Genomic DNA, 21311 nt, shown 5'->3' with positions numbered 1-21311 from the left:
GCTTTGGCTAGGATGGGGGCAGGGGTGGGGGATTGGGAGAGGGTGTGCTGAGTAATTATAGGACAGATCAAAGGGACTCCAGATACCTGTGAGCGTGTCACTGCTCTGAAGGTTAGGAGAGATGGGAAGTAGAGGAGGTTCACAGGGAGTGTTGATGGATCTGTAGATAACAGAGTCACAGATTCTTAAGAGTTTGCCCCACTCTTTGAATTTGACGGTGTGAGAGTGAGACATGGGCTCTGAAAAGCTCCACCTGGGTCTATCGTCACAGGAGGAGTCATGAGCTAGAGAGGATGCCCCACTGCCTATCTGGGGCCACAGGCAGGGTCAACAGCCTGTCTTCTTAAAGTTCCAGGCCAACCTTCCTGCTCTCCCGCTTCCCTTTCTTCGGTGTGAGAGAAGATAGGTTTGGGGTCCTATGGGAAGGCTGACCTTGATGTGTCTCCAGTAGAATAAGTGCTGATCCAGTCTTCTAATTCATCAAACCTTTTCTGAGCTCCTACTACGTGCCAGCTCCCATACTCACTATAAGATATAATGAGATGAGCAGGGTCCTGTTCTTAAGGAGAAACCTTCCAGTCCATGGGCAGAGGACATGTCTGTAAGAACCATTTTCAAGTGGGATCTGGTCCTCCAGCCATAGGCCAGCTTAGATGACTATGAAGGCATTCTCTGTATGAAGAATAAAGAGATTTGTGAGACACAGTGTCTGTCCTTCCAGAATCTGTTTTATGTTTGGGGAGACTAGCTTAACATCCATTCACTGAAGAAATATGTATCAAGTACCTGCCACATTCAACAGTATACACATGAAGCAATCTGAGAACACAAAAGACTATGTAAAAGAAAATGTTAACCCTGAAGGCCCATCCGAGTTGTCACAGATGGCATGATTTTGTCCTTTTTTATGGCTGAGCAGTATTCCATTTTATATATATATATGTATATCTCACATCTTCTTTAGGGTATTATGCTAAGTGAAATAAGTCAGACAGAGAAAGACAAATACTGTATGATTTTACTCATATGTGGAAGATAAACAAACACATAGATATAGAGAACAGATTAATGATTACCAGAGGAGAAGGGCGTGGAGGGAGTGTGAAAGAGATAAAGGAGCACATACGTATGGTGACAGGTAAAAACTAAACTACTGGTGGTGAACACAATGCAATATATTGTGTTCTGAAATATAATAATGTACAACTGAAATTTACACAATGCTATAAGCCAATATGACCTCAATAAAATAATAAAGTAAAATTATGTCCATCCAAAAATAAAAGAGAAAATGTTAACTAATTTGATGTAGACTAGACATTACTAGAATGCATAGAGGGAAGGGACATCAGTGACAATCAGGCTGTTTGAGTTGTAAAGGATGGGTCAGATGTAGATAAATAAAAGGAAAGAATAGTGAAAGCCGTGTGCTCACATGGAGGAGAGAGTACAAGCCTTGGTGTTGAATGGACCAGCTCAGTCATTGACTATGGATGTGACCTGAAACAAGCTACATATCCTCTGTAAGTCCCAGCTTCTTTATTTATTAAATAGGAATAATAATAATAACAGCATAATGTGGTTCCTGTGAGGAAAAGAGTTGTAAAGTTCCTAGCACAGTACCTGGCACATTAGCACTTAATAAACGAAGGCCATTATTTTCTTAGTACTCTAAGAGTTGTATGTTTATCTATCTGAGTATTGGAGAAAGACTTTTAGGGGTATTAGCCTTCAGGACTCAGCTGTGACCCTCCACTGAGTATGAAACAGGCTCCCTGTAATGAGCATGATGCATTCTACTGTGCTGGTGTGAGCGGTGACTCTGGCCATGGGTAGGAAGAGGAAGGGGCACAATGATAAATGTGTTAGCATTTATTGAGTCCTTACTACATGCCGGGCAATGTGGTCAGTACCTTACATACCTTTTTTAATATAATAGCTTTATTCAGATTTAATTCACATACTGTACAATTCAGTCATTTAAAGGTATATTTCAGTAGCTTATAGTATTTTCACAAGAGTTGTGCAGCCATCACCCCAGTCAATTTTAGAACATTTTCATCACCCCGTAAAGCAGCTCCATACCCATTATCAGTCATTCCCCATTTCCTCTCAACTCCCACTAGCCCTGAACAACCACTAATCTACTTTCCGTTTCCATAGATTTGCCTATTCTGGACATTTTTTAAAAAAAAAAGATTTTATGTTTTCTTTTTCTCCCTAAAGCCCCCACAGTACATAATCGTATATTTTTGGTTGTGGGTCCTTCCAGTTGTGGCATGTGGGATGCCGCCTCAGCATAGCCTGATGAGCGGTGCCATGTCCACGCCCAGGATCCGAACAGGTGAAACCCTGGGCCACCAAAGTGGAGCACTCGAACTTAACCACTCGGCCACGGGGCCAGCGCCTATTCTGGACATTTTATATCATACAATATGTGGTCTTTTGTGACTGACTTCTTTCACTTAGCATGTTTTCAGATTCATCCACATTGTAGCCTGTATCAGTACTTGATTCCTTTTTTTTGTTTTTTAAATTTAATCTTTTAATTTTGTATTTAATGAATATATTTTTCCCTCCCATGGGAAAGTTAACTTCTTTTTTTTTTGTTTTTGAGGAAGATTAGCCCTGAGCTAACATCTGCTGCCAATCCTCCTCTTTTTGCTGAGGAAGACTGGCCCTGAGCTAACATCCGAGCCCATCTTCCTCTACGTTATATGTGGGACGTCTACCACAACATAGCTTGCCAATCGGTGCCATGTCCGCACCCAGGATCCGAAGCGGCAAACCCCAGGCTGCTGAAATGGAACATGTGAACTTAACCGCTGCGCTACCAGGCCAGCCCCATTCATTCCTGTTTCGTAGCTGAATAATTTTCCGTTAATGGATATGCCACATTTAGTTTATCTATTCATCAGTTGAGGGACATTTGGGTTGTTTCTACTTTTGGCTATTATGAGTAATGCTGCTATCAATGTTTGTGTACAAGCTTTTGCATGAACACAATGTTTTCAATTTTCTTGGGTTACCTAGGAGTAGAATTGCTGAGTCATATAGTAACAGTATGTTTAACCTTTTGAGGAACAGCCAGACTGTTTTCCACAGAGGCTGCACCATCTTACACTCCCACCAACACTGTGTGAGGGTTCCAGTTTTTCAACATCCTCACCAGCATTGTCATTGCCTGTCTGTTTGACTTTAGTCGTCCTAGTGGATGTGAAATGGGATCTCATTGTGGTTTTGATTTGCATTTCCCTGATGGCTGATGATGTTGAGCATCTTTTCATGTGCTTTAGCCATTTGTATATCTTCTTTGGAAAATATCCACTCCGATCCTTTGCCCATTTTTTAATTCAGTTTGCCATTGAACTTGTGAGGTAGGTGATGATATCTATTTTGCAGATGAGAACAGATTCTCAGAGATGTTAAGTATTTTGACCGAAGTCATACTGTGAGTTTTGCTTCCCAGTCTGACTGACTCTGATCTCTGTGCTCTTCCTAATGCACAGAACTGCCTACTGAGGATTCCTGATAGGATCACCCAGGCTCCTCTTGCTAGTGGGAAGGGAGGAGTGGAAAGTCTGTTTGGAGACATTAACTAGGACGAGGTAGGAGAAGCCTCTGAAAGTCAAACAGAGAATGTGGATATATTACAGGTTCCAGGACAGAGGAGGACATCTTAATTTGAAAAATCACCATTTCCCAGGTGCTGATCATTTCCTGTGCTCTTTGCTATACCACGTCATTTCTGATTTTCATAGCAACTCTATTCATAGATATTAATGTTCTCATTTTACCAATGAGAAATTAGAGGCCCAGAGAGATGAATTAATTTTCAGAGTCACCAAGATTAGAATCCAGGTCTCTCTGACTCAAAATTCTGAACTCTTTCCTTTCAGAGATATTTTTAAAGGATAGATTAGTTTGATTTGTAGCATTTACAAGCTCTTGAGTGCAGGGCCCATTCTCTGTTGCCATGGCCCAGCCCATGGAAAGTACTTAATAAGTATTTGGTGGCTGAACAAGGAGACAGACTAGAGTATATGGTATAGAAGAACCTAATTCCAGCTGGGATTTTCGGGGGTGTGAGGAAGATGTTGGAGATCTCATCCCAAGGCTTGGGGTCTTGGGGGCTTTGCTTTAACTTTCTAGGCATGGGGCTTGGGAAGAGTATTCTAGTGCCCAGTCATCTTTGGCTTCCCTGGAGCAGGACTAGGCAGGTGGAGGTGGGATGGGTTTGGCCAGCCTTGCATCCTTCTTTTGTTCTTCACAAGAACCTTAGAGTCGGAAGGACCCTCAGAGACCATCTAGTCCAGTGCTTCTCAGAGTTTTCTCTGAGGAGCAACACAAAGGACTTTTTAAACTGTTTATTCCCAGACCCTGTCTACTGAATCTAAATTGCTGAAGTGGGGGTCCAAGAATCACCTTTTTTTATGAGTTACCCAGATAATTCTGTTCCCACTAAAGTTTAAGAACCACTGATACAGAAAAACTCTTTTACTTTAAAAATAGGGAATCTGGGGCAGAGAGGGATTGAGACACATATCAAGTTAGTGAAAGAGCCATTTTTGAACCCAATTCTCTTGTCTCTTGGTCTGTTGTTCTTGCTGTTTCCCATGCTTAATTCATTAACACAAACCACTGCATGCCCATAGCTTTCAGGATAGAGTCCAAACCCTCTCAGCATCAGGCCCCTGCCTACCTGGGCAACCTCATCTCTGCCCACTGCTCCACCTGGCATTCCAGGCTCATGGAAGGACTCCCAGTTTCTTAGTGGGCAGGTGATGCAGTCTTCACCCTCTGGCCTATGCAAACGCCACTTCCTTTCCTGCAATGCCCTTCCCCTCTCCACCTGGCAAGCTCCCTCTCATCCTCAGGACAGTTCTGGGAGATTCCTCCCCAAGCCGAAGGATGTGCCCCATCTTTGCTGCCATCAGACTCTGGCCATGTATGCCTCTCATAGCACTTACTATACAGAGGTGCTCAGTGGTGGTGTGCCCGTGGGCAGGTGGCTGGATGGAAGATCTTATGTGTTCATTGCTGAAGCTACATGAAATACTGAAGTGATACTGTATGAAATGTATACAAAAATGTTATGAACTAGTTACTCTCATCCATGAGGAGCCTAGGATCTAGTTGGGGAGTCAGAAGAGAAATTTTTACACAAGAAAGTATTATAGAACATGATGTAATCTACACAGAATTCGAAATATATTACGATGTACATCTGAAAGCTCTATAATGTTATAATCCAATGTTACTACAGTAAAAGAAAAAGAAAGTATTACAAGAGGTGTTGTAAAACAAATAATTAACTGGTAAATGTGTACACGTAAGCAACATGACAGGCATCAGAGCAGAGCTGGAAGGAAAGGACTTCCTGGAAGAGAAGGCCTGGAATTGGGCTTTAAAGCACCGTAGGATTTGGAGAGGAAGGACGGTCGTCCAGGCTGTGGAAGGAAATGAAGGGCCTTGCCCTCCCCCAGGATGGTCTTACAGTGACCCATCATAGGGCATCTCCCTCCTTCCCCTCCCCTGGCTGAAGACAGACACAAGGGGCAGAGCCGACAGCGCCCACAGAGGCTGAAGAGACAGCCTGCCGACTGGCGGTAGGATGGCTGTCTCTCAGGTCGTGGTGAGGGTTTAATGAGGTGGTAGATGCACAACACTTTGTGGGAGAGGAAGCTGAGAACCCAGAGGCTTCTTCCTGGGTCGGGGGGGACTCTTGATAGGAATTTAGCTTAGGCCCTGAGCTTCAAGCCAGGTCAGCTGACCCTGGCTTATGTGAGGCTTGAGCCGTGGGCTCTGGCAGAAGCTGTGCAGTGTGGAGGACAGAGCCAGGCAGACTCAGAGTCGAGGCCTGGTCCACCACTGATTAGCAGTGTGAGTTGGGCAAGCCACCCAACCTCTTTACCTCTGTCACCTCCTCTGTTCAATAGAGAGAACAGTAGTCGACTTATCTGTCTCAGGTTGCCATGGGATGAGGAAACAATTGCATTGAAATGCTCTCTAAACCATAAAATGCTGCACAAATGTAAGGGCTTATTCTCGTGTTTGTCAGGTTAGTCATAGTAGTTCCCTCTCCTGGAAACATGCTCACATCTTTAAAGGCAAAGGCACCACTAGACACTCCTTGACGTTAGATGGCACAAACTCCTGGGATGGTGGGTAGGGGCTGGGCCTGAGGGAGAGGCACTCATAGCTAGGGTGCCTTTCCCTGCACAACACAGTGGTAATAAAGCTTTTGTTATCTGGAGACCACCCATCTTGCCTCATATACCTTTTTTCAAAGTCTCCCCCAAGAGACTTAGTAATATGAGGACAGGAGCCTTGTCTTATTTATTTCTGTGTCCCTAGTGCCTAACCCAAGGAGGAAAGCAGCATTAGTAAATGTTTGTGGTAATGTTTGAAAAAAAACTATTATCAGATATGAGTCTCATAATATTTAAATATTTCATATTCCTCAAATAGTTGTTTATTGGACCTATTTTACAGATAGAAGAACTTAGTAGGTAGCGTAGCTAAGATTCAGGACAGTATGACTCCCTTACCTTAAGTCACTGTTTCTCAGCGTGGGAGGCAGTATTTTTTTGCAGTTTCAGCAGAGCTAGGGAGTGGCCAGGACCACGTGAAGGGCTTCAGGGACTATCGCCTCTGCTGACTATGGCACGGCTGAGTCCAGGGAGTCCTGCAGAGAATACATCAGGCCCATACCTGCCACGGTACCCAGGCGTAGACTCAGCAATATCAAAAGGCAGAGGTGGGAGCAGGAGAACAAAGTGGTACTCTCTCACTCTCCCGTGGTCCGAGAGGTAAAGAGACAGGAATGGCTGGTTTGGAGAGGAAGCAGGAGGCTGAGCCTGTCTCGCCCTGCACCGGAGACAGGCTGGTAGATGTCTTTGTTGGGAAGGGGACGGTTCACTGGCTGAGAACCAGCTGTAAACACAGGGCCTCAAAAGACCACCCTGGTGGCCAGCCGGTGGCCAGTCTTGGATGAGTCACTTTCGCTTCCTCGAATTTGCTTACCTTCCCTCAGTGAGAGCGGGTCAGTGTGTGAGGATGCGTGCTGCGCTGTACCTCTGCCCATCCCTCCTTTCCACCGTTAGCCACTTCTTTTGGAAACAAGAGTATGAGATCTAATGATCTGGGGGCTTCAGCAAGATCTTCTGGGACAGGGGTTCTAAAACTGGGTGATGTGGAAAAGAGAGCTTCTTGCTAAGAGCACGAAATGGGCCTAACTGAGCTGGACTGGGGCCTGACTCCACCACTGACCAACTGTGGCACCCTCTGAGCTACGATTTCCTCATCTACAAAATGTGGAGCGTCAGCTTACACCTCACAGGGTTGTTCTGAAATACCTAAGTAAATGAAAATGCTTTACGATTGTAATGCACTGCTCAGTTCCAAAGAGTGTTCTGTGGAACACCAGTAGCTGTGGGATTTTAACAAGGGTTAGGTGGAAAGAGGCTGTCAAACAAGAAACTGCTGAGTAACACCCAATTAAACAGATGGTTCTTACTCAGAACTGTGCCTTTCAGAGGGGAAAAGTATATGCAGGATTCCCCAAGTAGAACCTCTTTTCGCAGAGAAAATACAGTTTTGGAAGCACAAGACTATCCAGTAAAGATGGTAGCTGATGTGTAGTGAGAGATGCTGTATGCCAGGCACTGTTCCAAGCCCCTTCACTCGTAGTGTCTCATTTAATCCTTACAGCATCCCATAAGAGGGTACTGTTATCTCCATTTATACATAAAGAAACTTGGCACAGAGAGGTTAGGTAAGTTACCCAAGATTACATAGTCAGTAAAGTCGGGACTGGGATCCAAACACAAGTGATCTGGCTCTAGAGCTCACTTATTTAACAGCCACACTCTACTGCCTCCACTAAATACTTGTTGACTGGCATTATTATTATTATTATTATTCCTCCAAAAACAAGGTAATATTAGGACCTTCTTTATGTATTATGTGTTTATTTGCTGATTCAGCAAGTATTTGTGAAGCACATATTTATGGCCAGGCACCATACTGAGGATACAGCTGTGGAGAAGGCAATCACACTTCCTGTCCTCCTTGAGCTTTTGGTTAGTGGCGAATATAGTCAAGTAAATAGGCGATTGCAATAGACTGTAATAAGTACTGTAATTAGGAGATGCCTAAGGTGCTGGGGAGCTCATAGGAGCAGTAATTACCTCAAACTTAGGAAGAATCATTGGAGTAAGTGACTTCTGATCAGAGGCCTACTAAATGAATTGGAGTTAGCCCTCTGAAGGCATGGGAGAGAGGGAAATGTTCCAGGCGGTGCAATAGTATTTGCAAAACCTCACAAGGCAAGAAAGAGCATTAGGAGTGGGGATCAGGAGAGAGAAGACCTCAGGTGAGCAGGGGCCTCCTCAGGGACGTTCTGTATTAGCTGGCACTCTCCTGATGTTTTTCCCTGAACGAAATAAACCCAGTGGTGTTCCTTGAGTTCATCTGCTTTTGATAGTAAGCACCCTGTGTATAGCTCTATCGTTGTACCTGTGAAACGGTATTATTATAATTTGTTCAGTGATCGGATTCTTGCATTAGACTGTTAACTTCTTAAAGTCAAGAGCCGTCTTATCAGTGTATCTCCAACAGCTGCCACCATGCATTGGCGCTCATTAAATGTTGTTTGTTGAATGAACGATGTGTTTTCTTTGTAAAATGAATTACACCCTTCCTGCTTTCTTGAGCCAACTATCACTTTTCCTCAAGTTCATCATTATATCCAGCAGTTAATGTCCTATGTGGCAATTCAGTGATGCCCTCAGGTGCTTTTGCGGTGCTGTATTCTGTGAATTCCCCTTTAGCTTTTTATTATACTATTCTTTTCCCTCCCTGCCTGGCCAGCTCTTGATTGTAATCAGTCTGCTTGATTCTGAAGCCTCCTCCCCAGCCTCCTTGTTTCCTTCTCCTAATCTGCGATGGGCTGGAAACAAGATCACCTACTGTGATTGGATAAGACTGTGAAACTAAGAGTTAGTAGTCTCTGAGTTAGATCCTAAAGGACTCTCTTATGAGGAAAATGCAGAGGCCGTTGCACATGGAACCTGTTTGTTGGCTACTCAGAGGCCTTCTCCCTGTTCTCCCTGCTCCAGAAAAGGTCAGATAACACTCCAGTCTGGAGAGGGGCAGTCATTAGTCTGGAGACCCCCTGTCTGGTACAGAAGAGCTGATGGACTATTGATTCCGTAGACTGCAAGAAAGTATGGTCCTTTCTCCAGGTACGCACTCCACCAACTTTATTTTGGCCAAACATTTGAAATGCTTCCACCTAAGCTGGCTTATCCAGGTCTAGTTACAACCCTTAGGCCATTAGGGTAAGTTCCGCAGGAAGTATGTTTGCACTTTCACCTGAGCAGGGAAAGAAGAGGGAGTGGGAGCCAAGGCAGGGACCAGAACCTCCAGGCTTTGGCTCTGATTCCCTCATTTGCAAAATGAGGATGACAGCATGATACGATGGAAAGAAAGAGTGAGGACTCAGATTAGACCTGGGTTCTAATCCTCACTCAGCCACTTATTAGTTGTGCGACCTCTGTGCAGCAGTTTCCTCATCTATGAAATGGGAATAATAATACCTACTATATAAGGAGTTAATGAGAATTAAATAAATTGTGTGACATGATCATGCCAGACACAGAGTAGAAGAAGGTCAGTAAGTGAAATCTATTAGTATTAGGAAGAGGTATGACCATCTTCTGGCTTTTGGAACTTTTAAACAGGAAGTCCAGTTTTGCAGGAGGGGAAAAGGCAGAGACTCCCTTCTAAGCCTATTTGGAAAAGAATGTTTTAGGAATTGCTGGTACTTTTGACTACCTAGGCAAGGTTACCTCTTGACTGAATTCTACCCCTATACCAGTGCTCCCACTGGATAAAGAGGGAGAGGCGAGGGGGTACAGGTAGGTAGGACCCAAATTCCACCCACAACGAACTCAGCTCAGGAGGAAACATAAGACAATTACTCTGATAATTTCTACATGAGGCGGAAAGAAACATCATCACCTAAGCAGGATAGTTATTATTCTGTGGGGTCTCCATTCTCAAGGGAGGGCCCCAGGATGGGGGTAACCTTCCAATTTATTGTCCAAACTGGGACTGTCCAGGACAACAGGCATAAACCAGGACTATCCGGGGTGAACAGGGACATATGTGATCACCCAACGTAGAGGGTCCTGTAAAAGTGATGGAACTCGCGTTAGGTTCTTTTGGAACCTAAATTGGAAAGAGAGTCACACATATTAGCACTAGAGTGAACCTGGGGGTTTTTGGTTGTTTGACCAAATGAAATGCTTCCTGTTCTTACCTTCAAAAAAATGTTCACAGTATATTTATTAAGGGTAAAAAAAAAAAGAAGTACAAAGTTGCACTATAGTAAATTCCAATTTTGTACGATATATATGTACATGCATATATATGACTAGAAGGACGTAGACTAAAACATTGTGTATAGCTTCTCAAGTTGCTGAGATATTGATGCCTTTTCTTCTTTGTACTTTTCTGTAGTTTCAAAATTTTAGTAGCTTTTATAAGTTAAAAACTTGTTTAGAAAATAATGTTAACTATTCACTGGATTGTAGGCATCTTCAAAACAGAGAGCTGTTTCCGTTATGCTGAGAACAGCCTCTGGCCAATCCCCCCCCCCCCCCCCCCCCCCCCCCCCCCCCCGTCTTAACCCGCCATCTTCACCTGGATGACTCCTCTTCACCCTTGGAGACTCGGCTGCTGGGATCCTCTCTTCATGTCTGCACTGAGCTTGGCTCCCCTCTGGTTTTCTCTGTCATCCTGTTATACTTCTCACATAGCATTTATCTCAAATAATACTGTAAACATCTGTTTATTGTCTGTCTCCTTCGCCAGATTAGGTCAGGGACCGTATCTGATTCATTTCTATGTCCCCAAATGAATCCTGACATGTAGTAGATGTCACTATACATCTCTGGAACTAAGTGGCCTCTGTTTTACCTCCTCTTGCCCAGCACAGATGGCCAGGCACATAGTATGTGCCATTATATGTTTAGTAAGTAGATAGATGAGGGAGGGAGGGAATTAAAATGCCCTTAGTGAGAAAGAAGGTGAGATTGGTGGCTCACAGCATTTGTTGCTAATGGGAGGGTTTGTGTTGCTGTTCCCCCAGTCCTGATCACCAGAGAAGATGACTTCAACAACCGGCTGAACAACCGCGCCAGCTTCAAGGGCTGCACAGCCCTGCACTACGCTGTCCTTGCCGATGACTACCGCACTGTCAAGGAGCTGCTTGATGGAGGCAAGTGTGTGGGTGCATGGGGTGGGGTGCTGGCGGGAGAGAGTACTTGGCCACCTCTCCACTCCGGATATGCCATGCTTCCCCAGAGCCCTGTTACCTCCCAGAGCTGGGAATGCTTCTAGGGTGGCTGTGCTTCACGAGAGTGGCATTGTGCACATGTGATTTGCCCTCATGTGGCTAGAGTATGTTCTTTGTGTTGTGATGCACCATGCCATCCTGCCTGTCTGCACACGCTCTGGGAGTTTTCTTTATTGTTTCTCTCCCCAGAAATGTCCACCCTCTGCCCCTGTGACCTCCAGAGCAGGGCTAGTGGAACAAGGGGGAGACCTTTCAGTGCTCTACTAACCCAAGTCTCAAAGACATCCTCCTTGATCCCACCTCCATCCGAGGCTAAATTAGGCCCCTTCCATTACTCTGGGTCATGGCACCCTATTCTTTTCCATCATGGCATTTGTCACAATCTGAAATTGTTTTTATATGTTCAGTAGCCTTCCCCCTAACTTGACTCAGCTCCCTGAAGGTAAGAACCATGGCTGACTCCTCCCTAGCACCTAGCCTAGTATCCAGCACACAGTAGGCACTTAGTCAGTCTTTGTTCAATGAGTACTCCCCCTTTGGAGAGCGTCCATTTAATTGGAGGGATAGCTGCCATCCCCACACTCAAGCTGGTCTGGTCCTGTCTAGGTCTAGTGTACAGTGACCTGCCACGCTGCCAGATATGTCCCAAGTCACTTTCCCTCCCATACCCTCTTCTCCTTGGGAGGGGGGATAGGAGGGAAGTGTTTTGCCAGGATGTGTGGTTCCCAGGCCCCTGAGTGTGGCACATGACTGCCTGTTTATGCCCTCATTACCACTTCCTGAGAGGCTAGGGACCCTCTTGGGGCTGATCCTCCTTGTAAAGGGTCATTCTCCATAGAAGCTGGGAGCTGCAAGGGTTTTCAGAGGTCCTCTGGGTCACCGTGATCGCCTGCCCCCTCTCCTCCCAGCAAAAAGCTGGTCTCCAGCAGCTGGCTGGCTGGCATTTCCTGACTCTCTCAGGGACTAAGGGAACCTTACTTCTTCGGGAGTCCATTCCATTTTAGTTCCTCTCTGACTGGTTGAAATATCTTCTTTTAAATGAACAGTGACTTTCTTCTCTCTAACTTCTGCCAGCTGTCCTCTGCAGCCCAATCAAAAATCCAGTTCAAAGAAGGTTGTTTCTGTCCCAGAGCCTTGGCCTCCCTGCCCAACATGCCCAGATCATCTTCTAGTCCTTGTCTTGTGATTGGGTTGGTGGGATTTCCCAGTAACCTCAAAATCCTGCCACCTTCCATCAGCCACAGCCACACTGGCTAAGATCCAAGCCTGGCCCATACCTCCAGCCTAAAAGGGACCTGCCCCAGAGCAGCCAGAGTGTGCCATGGTCTGGGGCACGCACACTCTGAGGGGCATTTGGTGACAGTATCTGGGATCCCTGATGCTTTCAGAGCAAAAATCCACTTGGAAAACTTCCCCAAGCAGGATGCTAATCACTTTGTCCTTTGGAAAGCTCTCCAGCAAGACATTTGTAGCTAAGAATTGGAGTGTTCACCATGGGGCTTCTCTTTGCCATGCCTTAGAATCAATCAATACCCCCAGCCATTGTCCAGTGCTTCCCCTGAGCCCCCAAACAAACAGAGAATTCACTCTAAAAAGAGACCCTCTCCCCAGCCTTCCAGATCGAACACCATTGAAATGAAGGGGCATGAGCCTTTTATGAAGCACCCCACACCCTCACCCCCCCAGGCCAAGGCTGGCCCTTTGAGCCGTTCCAGGGGCATGGTTTCTGCCTGTTGACTTGGAACACATGCCCTTAGCCCCCACCTTTACAGTTCGCCCACCTGCCTTTTTACCCAGCATCCATTTACACCCCCTGCTCTAGCCTCCCAGCCTCAAGGGCCAAAACCATTAACCCACTTATTTCTCCCTTCCCAGTCTGAACAAGTAGCCCTCACTCCAGGCCTGCAGGCCTGCCAACTTCTGACCTCCCTCCCCCCTTGACCTCTCTTGGTCTGCCTGTGTGTGTGACCAGCCAACCGAGAGGCAGGATCTTGCTCCCTTGTCCTAGGGCCTGTTGCCAGTAACATTTCCAGAGTCTTCTGACCTCAGCTGACCTTCTCCAGAGGGTTTCAGGAAAGGCAGGAGGGCCTGCCTTCCTGACCATCCAGCTTTCTTAGCCTCTATTTGCCACCGGGTTTGCTGCAACAACTTAGAGAGGAGTGCTCTCTGTGAGTTCCAGGGCAGGCCTAGACACACGGGCCAGCCTGTGCTCACGAGGTCCACACAGAACTCTTGTCCTTGAAATTGCTTAGGACATAGGGACTTAGGGTCCCCAGATCTTAGAGGGTTAGAGCTAGAGGGGGCAGCTGCTCCTGCCCTCTGACCATCAGTCCCCATGTGAGAGCTGGGAGCAGGTCCAGGCAGCAGCATCAGTCTGATAATGTGGGAAGTTGTCTGGCCCCTTAGGAGGCAGTGTGGAGTAATAGAAAAGACACCTCAGGCTTCAGAGTAAGGCCAACCTGGGTTTGAATTCCAGCTCCCCCACCTACTAGCTGTATTGCCTTGGACAGAGTACCTTAAGTCTTTAAGCCTCACTTTTTTGGTCTGTAAAATAACATCTAGGAAGTATCACAGGGGTAGAGCGAGGATTAGTGACAACGTCTGTAAAAGCCCCTGGCATGTGGTAGGTGCTCCATATTGTGTAAAGAAATCAAACTCTCACTCTGCAGCTATAATCCCATTCTTCCCCATGTGAAACCTGTACTCCTGCTTGAAGCCTTCTTAATTCTGTTTCTGCCCTCAGCTTCCCCACCCTGCCTAAAACACCGTCGTGTTCCCTCTCTTCTCATCCAGATCCTCGGACTCTGCAAGGCCTCCCGCTCTCAGGAAGCCTCTCTTGGTGGTCTGGTCCACTGTGAGAGCACCGCCCCTGAACTCTTACAGTGTTAGACTAGGTGCTTTGCACAGAAAGGTCACTTCTTCATCTTCAGGAGGCCCTGTACCACAGTGAAAGGAACACAGCTTGGGAGTCAGACAGACCTGGGTTTAAATCTCAGCTCTGTAATGTGACTCTGGGCAAGCCAGTTGCCGTCTCTGAGACTGTGGACCTTAGGGCATCCTAAGACGGCCCAAGCAAACCTTCCCTGACCCTGAGAGACTCTCTGACCGCTGGAGGAGACAGATACAGAGACAGGCAGCGACAGCTGGATGGGTGCTCTGGCAGGGGCTGGACAAGGGGCTCTGGGCACATAGAGGAGGGGATACCAGATCAGGGAGGTGGAGTCGGTTACAGAAAGCTTCCCAGGGGAAGGAGTGCTTAAGCCTTAGAGGAAGGTAATGGGAGTTTGCCAGGGGGATTCCTATGAAGGGTTCGGAATCCACTAGGGCTGGTTTTCTACCCTGACATCCATAGAAAAGTGGGCACACAGACCCCTGTGGTTTTCATCTCTGAAGACACTACTTCTGCCTGTGTTACTGGCTTATGAGCAGGAGCGCTCTGCTTCGGCACTTCACTACCAAGTACAAGAAAAGGTGGGAGGGAGAGAGGGAGAGACAGGACTACAGGAAGAGGGGTAGTCAGGGAAGGTGGGCGGCCTCCTCCCTCATGCCCCCGGAGCTGACTCACCCCAGTAGTTCCAGGGCTGCTAAGATGCTTTCAGAGCTGTTTCCTCCCGAGGACGTGATTCCACTGCCAGATCCTTCCTCCTAAAATACATCTCTAATCATGGCAGCCTTTCTCAGTCAGGATTCCTCCAGAGAATTGAGCCCTAATGCTCTAAGGCATCTGTTTACACAAGGAATTAACTTCTCTCTCAGGCATCTAAAATGGTACAAGTTATGTACCATTCTTGGGAGAATTGAGAAAATCATTACTCACATAATTTCCTGTATGTGGTCCAAAGGAGAAACCCGAGTTGAGAAAGGCCATCAGGAAAGAGCATGAACTCTGGCATCGGGACTTGAATACCGGCCCTGCCACTAAAGAGCTGTGTCCCAGGCAAGCCACTGACCGCTCAGAGCTGCTGCCTGCTCATCTGGACATGGCAGTGATGACACCTGCCTTCTAAGGTTTGGTCAGGGTTAGCACAAGTGTAGGTTCTACGGAGTAGGCACTTCATATATAATATCTGTTATTGTTAACTTCAAAAGCACTCAGTGCTCACTTGTTAAAAAAAGAATCCTTCCCATTCTAACTTTATAACCTCGTTTTAGAGTTGTTCTCATCCGACCCTCACCTCACTTTTTTCTCACTGCTGCCCTCATCCAGCTATGCTGTAATGTTGTTCAGGGGTCTCACCTGAGTGCTTTTACTTATGCGGGCCTTTCTGCCTCTCATTTCCCTTAAGACTTTCTCAGCCTGGTGGAATTCTTTCTGCCAGGGAGTCCCCAGCTCTAATGCCACCTCCCTTCTGAAGTCTCCCCTGTTCCCTGGGATTTGGGTCCAGTCCCCTCTACTAGACTGAGATGGACCGAGGGCCAGGGCCATGTCTTACTTTTCTCTGCCTCCTTTGCCACAATGCTCCGCACGTAGTTTAGTACGTGTTTGGACACACCGATAAATTGCCAAAGCCACTGTGGGTTTTCTGTTTGGAGGTGTGGTGTCTTTGCCCACCCATTCTTAGTGTCATAATATAGCTAGCTTTTTAGAGCTTCACGTGTGAGCCACCTCTACCTTCCCTCTCCTTAAAGTCACAGTGCCACTGCCTTTTCAGCTACCAGTGTTCATCACCTCAGAAACACTTGGGCTTTATGAAACCTCATAGCACCTTCCCCAGAGCTTCCCTTAGCCTCTTCCCTACCTACTTTCATGGCTCTTCTTTGCCCCTCTGTCAAAGAACACGTCTCAAATGTCAGTGTTAACCAGCCATCTTCAAATGAGTCCTTAAATTCCCCACCATCCCCACCTGAGGCAAAGAGCCTTTCAAGTGCCGACATCCTCCCTTTAACAGCCTGTGAGTCTGTTGTCAGGCTGGAAACTTGGAGCTCCGTTTTTTGTTCCACTTCATTGTCCATGTGACTGCACTGCCAGATGTTGAGGGAATCAGCTTTGCCTCAGGCTGTCCTCTGTGGAAACTTTACCCTCTGATTCTTGCCAGCAACCCAGGGAAGGGGAGAGAGCACTGGGCTGCAGATGAGACGTTCTGACTGTGTCACCCACAAATCCTTTCTCCTCCTCAGTAAACAAGAGAAGTTGGGGTAGCTGATCCCAAGGACCCTTTCCACCTCCAACATCCTATGTAACCTCTGGGCAAGTGTTTTCATTCATTTTTCAAACACTTACTGAGCATCTCTCCTGTCATAGGCCCCACCCTAGGCACCAGGGAAATAAAGATGATCCAGACGTGGTCTTTGCCCTTAAGGAACTCATAGTTCAGTGAGGAAATCAGACATTTTAACAAAGAATTGCTATCTGATATGTTAATGGAGATATATGGAAAGTGCTGAGGGGTCACAAAGAAAAAAACCTTTTAAATCTCTGGGGAGGGTGGGGAAAGCATGGTGTGGGAGATGGTGTTTGCACCAAGTCGTAAAGGACGAAGTTTACCAGGTGGATGAGGGAGAAAGGCAGAGGGAACAGCATGTTGAGAGGCATGGAGTATGAAGGAACATGCTTTATTCAGTGCATTGCAGGTGGTTCAGAAGAGCTGAATTGATAGGGTATGAATGGGAGGGTCAGAAGGCAAGAAGGGAAAGCAGGAGCCAACAGTGAAGTCCTGTAACATAAGCTCTGCTAAGGAAATTGGACTTTATCCTCCAGTGGGCAACCTTTAAGATTTAGGGGAGAGAAGGATCGGATGTATGTTTAATGTGAAAGATGGTTTAGAAGTTTCAAAAATGTTTATTAGTAGTTGAATGAATAAATAAATTTAGAATGTTGACACCGTAGAATAATAAATTGAATGAATGAATGAATGAACAAATTCTTGCTCTGTTAAACAGCATGGATGAATGTCACACACCTCACATTCTGGGCACAAGCCAAACATAGAAGAGTACTTACTGTGTGACTGCATTTATATATGAAGTTTCAAATAGACAAAAGTAACCAATGGTGTAAAAGTCAGGACAGTGGTTACCCCCGAGGGGCAGGTAGTGACCAGGAGAGGGCACAAGGGGACTTCTAGGATGTGTAATGTTCTGTTTCTTTATCTAGAGGCTGGTTATGCAGGTATATCCACCTTGTGAAAATTCTTTGAGCTGTACCCTTGTGTATTTTTTTACTTTTCTGTATAAGTATGTTATCCTTGAAAGGAAGGTTAAAGAAAATAGGAAAAAAATGGGTTAGAAGGGGCCTGATTGCAGAAAGGGAAAATATTTCATTTGAGAGCTATTATAATTGTTTAGGTGAGGTCTAAACCAAAACAGTGCGAAAGGAGAGAAGAGGACTGATCCCAGAAAGATTTAGGAGTAGAATCAGTAGGATCGGATGGTGAGAGAGAAGGAGTAGTCAAGATGAGGTCTAGGTTCTGGACTGGATGGCCGAGTAGATGGTATGTACCCGAACTAAGGTGAGGAATACTGGAAGGAGGTTTAGATGGAATGCAGGTACAGGGGAATGACCAGTACTGTTTTGAACATTTCCTTCCTCCCTCCCTCCCTCCCTTCTTCCCTCCTGCCTTTAGATTCCGTGGTCTAGTGTTCTAAGTATTCCCTTGCTTCTTTTTCCCTTCTTTGTATTCACCTGATGAAACACTAACCCTACTTAAACCCAATTATTTCTTCTTCCTCTTCCTCTTCTTCTTCGAGGAAGGTTGGCCCTGAGCTAACATCTGTTGCCATTCTTCCTCTTTTTGCTTGAGGAAGAGTGGCCCTGAGTTAAAATCTGTGCCAGTCTTCCTCCACTTTGTATGTGGGACACCACTACAGCATGGCTTGATGAGCAGCATGTAGGCCCGTGCGCAGGATCAGAACCCGCAAATCCTGGGCTGCCGAAGCGGAGCACATGAACTTAACCACTATGCCACTGGGCCGGTCCCCAAACCCAATTTCTTTTTACTTCATATTTATATCTGAGTTGCTGAATATTGATGGAGGAAAAAAAATCACAAAACATGCTCACCAGTGAGCTCACTTCACTTCACATTGTGTCCGTGAATCTCAGTCACCCAACACTGCCAACCACCCCACTACACTTCATGAGTAAAATCACTACCCTATTCTGAGCCAAGCAGCTCTTGTATACCTTCTCTCTCCTCAAACCTCCAGTACTCTCTTTCCCCAACTCCCAAGCTACTGATCTCACCTCACACCTCATAGAAAAAATAGATCGCAGTCAGAAGGGACCCCATCTTCCCACCACTTCCACCAGCCTACCCGCACCTTGGCTCCTGTGTGCTGCCTGCCTTCCTCCACGGGGGAAGAAGTTCCTGAGGCCAACCCTGCATTTGGGCTCCGGCTCCCGTTTCCTCTCACCCCTACAGTTACCGCCTCTCTCTTCTGCATTATCTGTCTTCCTCCCTCTGCTGGCTCATTCCCATCAGCGTGAAAACATGCTTTGATATCATCCATCTTAAACATCAAGGCAAACTAAAAACTTGCCTTGGTTTAGGTCCCGTACCTGCCTCCAACTTGCACCTCATTTCTCTGCATCCCTTCATGGTAAAAGTCCTGAAAAAGAATGATCACTATCCCAATCCACTTCCCCAGCTCCTATTCTTTTCTCAATCTCAGTGTCACCAATGGCCAAAACATACATCTGTTTTTCTCCCAAAATTGTCATCCCCTGAGTCCTCCCCATCTCAATAAATGATACCATCATCTACCTAGTTTTCAGGCCAAGAATCTCAGAGCCATCTTTGAATTCTTTTTCCCTTACACTCCCTGCCAAGTCCTTCAGTAAGTCCTGTCAGCTGTCCCTCTAGGGTACATCTTAAACCCACCTGCTTTTTGCCATTTCCATTGCCATAACTCTAGTCCCAGTTCAGGACGATGCTCCAGTTCTCCTGGACGATGACCACAGCTTTCTGACAAGTCTCACCATTTTCACTCTTGTCTCCCTAAATCCATCCTCCAAATAACAGCCAGGGGCATCTTTTTACAACATAAATCATGTCATTCTCCTACTTAAAACCTTCCATTGGCTTCCCAGTGAAACCAAAATGAAATTCAGTCTCCTTACCAGAGCCTGCAAGGCCTACGGAACCTACACTCTGCCTGCCTCTGCGCCCTCATCTGTGGCCACTCTTGTTCACTGTTCTCCAGTGACACTGGCCTTCTTTTGTCCCTCAGACACACCAAGTGACTTCCCATCTCAGGGCCTTTGTACCTGCCTGTCCCAGTGATGGGAATACTCTCCACCTTGGGATGACTGCCTCATCATTCAGGTCTCAACTCAGACATCCCATCCTCAGAGAGACCTTCCCTGGCCACCCTAGTAAGAGTAGCTCCCCCTGTCCCCTCCTATTATATTATCCTGTTTTATCTTCTTCATGGAACTGATCAATCCCTAAAATGATCATGTCTCTTTGTTTACATGTGTATCATCTGTCTCTCCCCGACTAGGATGTAAGCCTTGTGATCACAAAGACTGTCTCTCTTTATTTTACTGCTGTATTCACAGCTCCTAGGAAAAACTTCACAGCTGGCATGTGGTAGGTGATTAATAAATAGCTGTTGACCAGCCAAGGAACCTGTGGGACACTCTTGTAGAGATGTGTAGGAGGCAGTCAGATAAATGGGTCTGAAGCCCAGGAGAGAAAGGGCTCTAAGTTGGATGTGAAGGTTTAAGAGTTGTCAGTCTTTTGCGGGTGGTGGGAGCTGGCTGAGTCTGTGAGATGTCCAGGGAAAGTTGTAGAGCTAAAGCAGCCCAAGGACACATCTGAGAGAACCTGCATTTCAGGTGTGAGCATAAGAGGAGCCAGCACAAAAGATTCTACCAAACAGAGAGGGAAGAGGAGAAGCAGAAGGGAGTGAGGAGTGGGTTGCTTTAAGGCGGTGCTTCTCAAACTTCTCTGAAAGATCTGTCTGTTTTTGATGTTGTTTGAATTTGCAGTCTGTCATGAACACTTTGGTAAAACCCAATAAAAATAAATTATTAGAAAAGTTCTATGTTAAAAAGGCATACAAAATACAGGTCCAAATTTGTCATTAGGTTCAACAGACAGAGTATTTCTCTAAGTCACTATAGAAGTTTGCAGACACTTACTCCCCATTGCTGTGCTTAGCTTGTCGAGGACTGGTAACAAAGCTCACAGACCAGCACTAGTACATGGACCGCACATTAAGCATCCCTGCTCTGATGGTACCCCGGGGTAGGGAGGAAGGCAGATGTGCAGACTATAGGCTCTGCCCTCAGGTAGCTTAAAGTCCAGTGAGGTAGACAGTTTAGGACACACAGTCATACTGCATGGCAGGGAGGTCAAAGCACTGCCATTAGGGTACAGGCACTGGGGACCATGATCCACCCTAGCTCTGCCCCCATCTCACCCCTGTAGGACCTTTGGCAGAGCATGGCCCTTCTCTGGCATCACGTTCTTTCATCTGTATGGTGAACAGATCATGTCAGATGATTGGACGCTAAAGGTTTCCTCATATTGTTCGGACACAGAGCTGGAAACCGTCTATGGCAGTAGTTGTCTTTTGGAATGACGGGGAATGACTGCTAGTGGGTACAGGGTTTTTTTAGGGAATGATGAAAATATCCTAAAATTAGATTATGGTGATGGTTGTACAACTCTGTAAATATACTAAAAAATCATCAAATTGTATACTTTAAATAGGTGAGCTTTATAGGCTTTATAGTGTGTAAATTATATCCCAAAAAAGCTGTTAAAGAAAAGAAAGAAAGAAAATCCTCCCTGCCACTCCCAGGCCAGTCTTTTCTGGCTTTAAGGGTGACTAGTTGCAGGCCAGGAAGCCAGGAGGCCCCGCAGCTAAGGTGGTGGATAAGAGGAGCCCATCTGTTGTGTGTAAGTTTCCATTTAAAGAATACTGTTATAAACTTAGCTGTAAAACTTTCTCTTTCTCATACTGGTCTTTTTCTGTTATTACTTTAACGAGTGTTTAT

General features: G+C 46.1%; 1 protein-coding gene across 1 annotated transcript in view; it reads left to right on the top strand.

Moving 5' to 3' along the window:
• CLPB (caseinolytic mitochondrial matrix peptidase chaperone subunit B) overlaps nt 1-21311 on the top strand; it is a 136785-nt gene that overhangs the window by 58680 nt on the left and 56794 nt on the right. Inside the window, exon 5 of the mRNA XM_046637706.1 lies at nt 11159-11287. Within this exon, the coding sequence (XP_046493662.1) occupies nt 11159-11287 (129 nt within the window). The remainder of the gene's footprint in view (nt 1-11158; nt 11288-21311) is intronic.

The sequence above is a fragment of the Equus quagga genome, chromosome 14 (assembly GCF_021613505.1).
Source record: "Equus quagga isolate Etosha38 chromosome 14, UCLA_HA_Equagga_1.0, whole genome shotgun sequence".
Classification (NCBI taxonomy): domain Eukaryota; kingdom Metazoa; phylum Chordata; class Mammalia; order Perissodactyla; family Equidae; genus Equus; species Equus quagga.
This window is presented reverse-complemented; position numbering and strand designations above follow the sequence as displayed.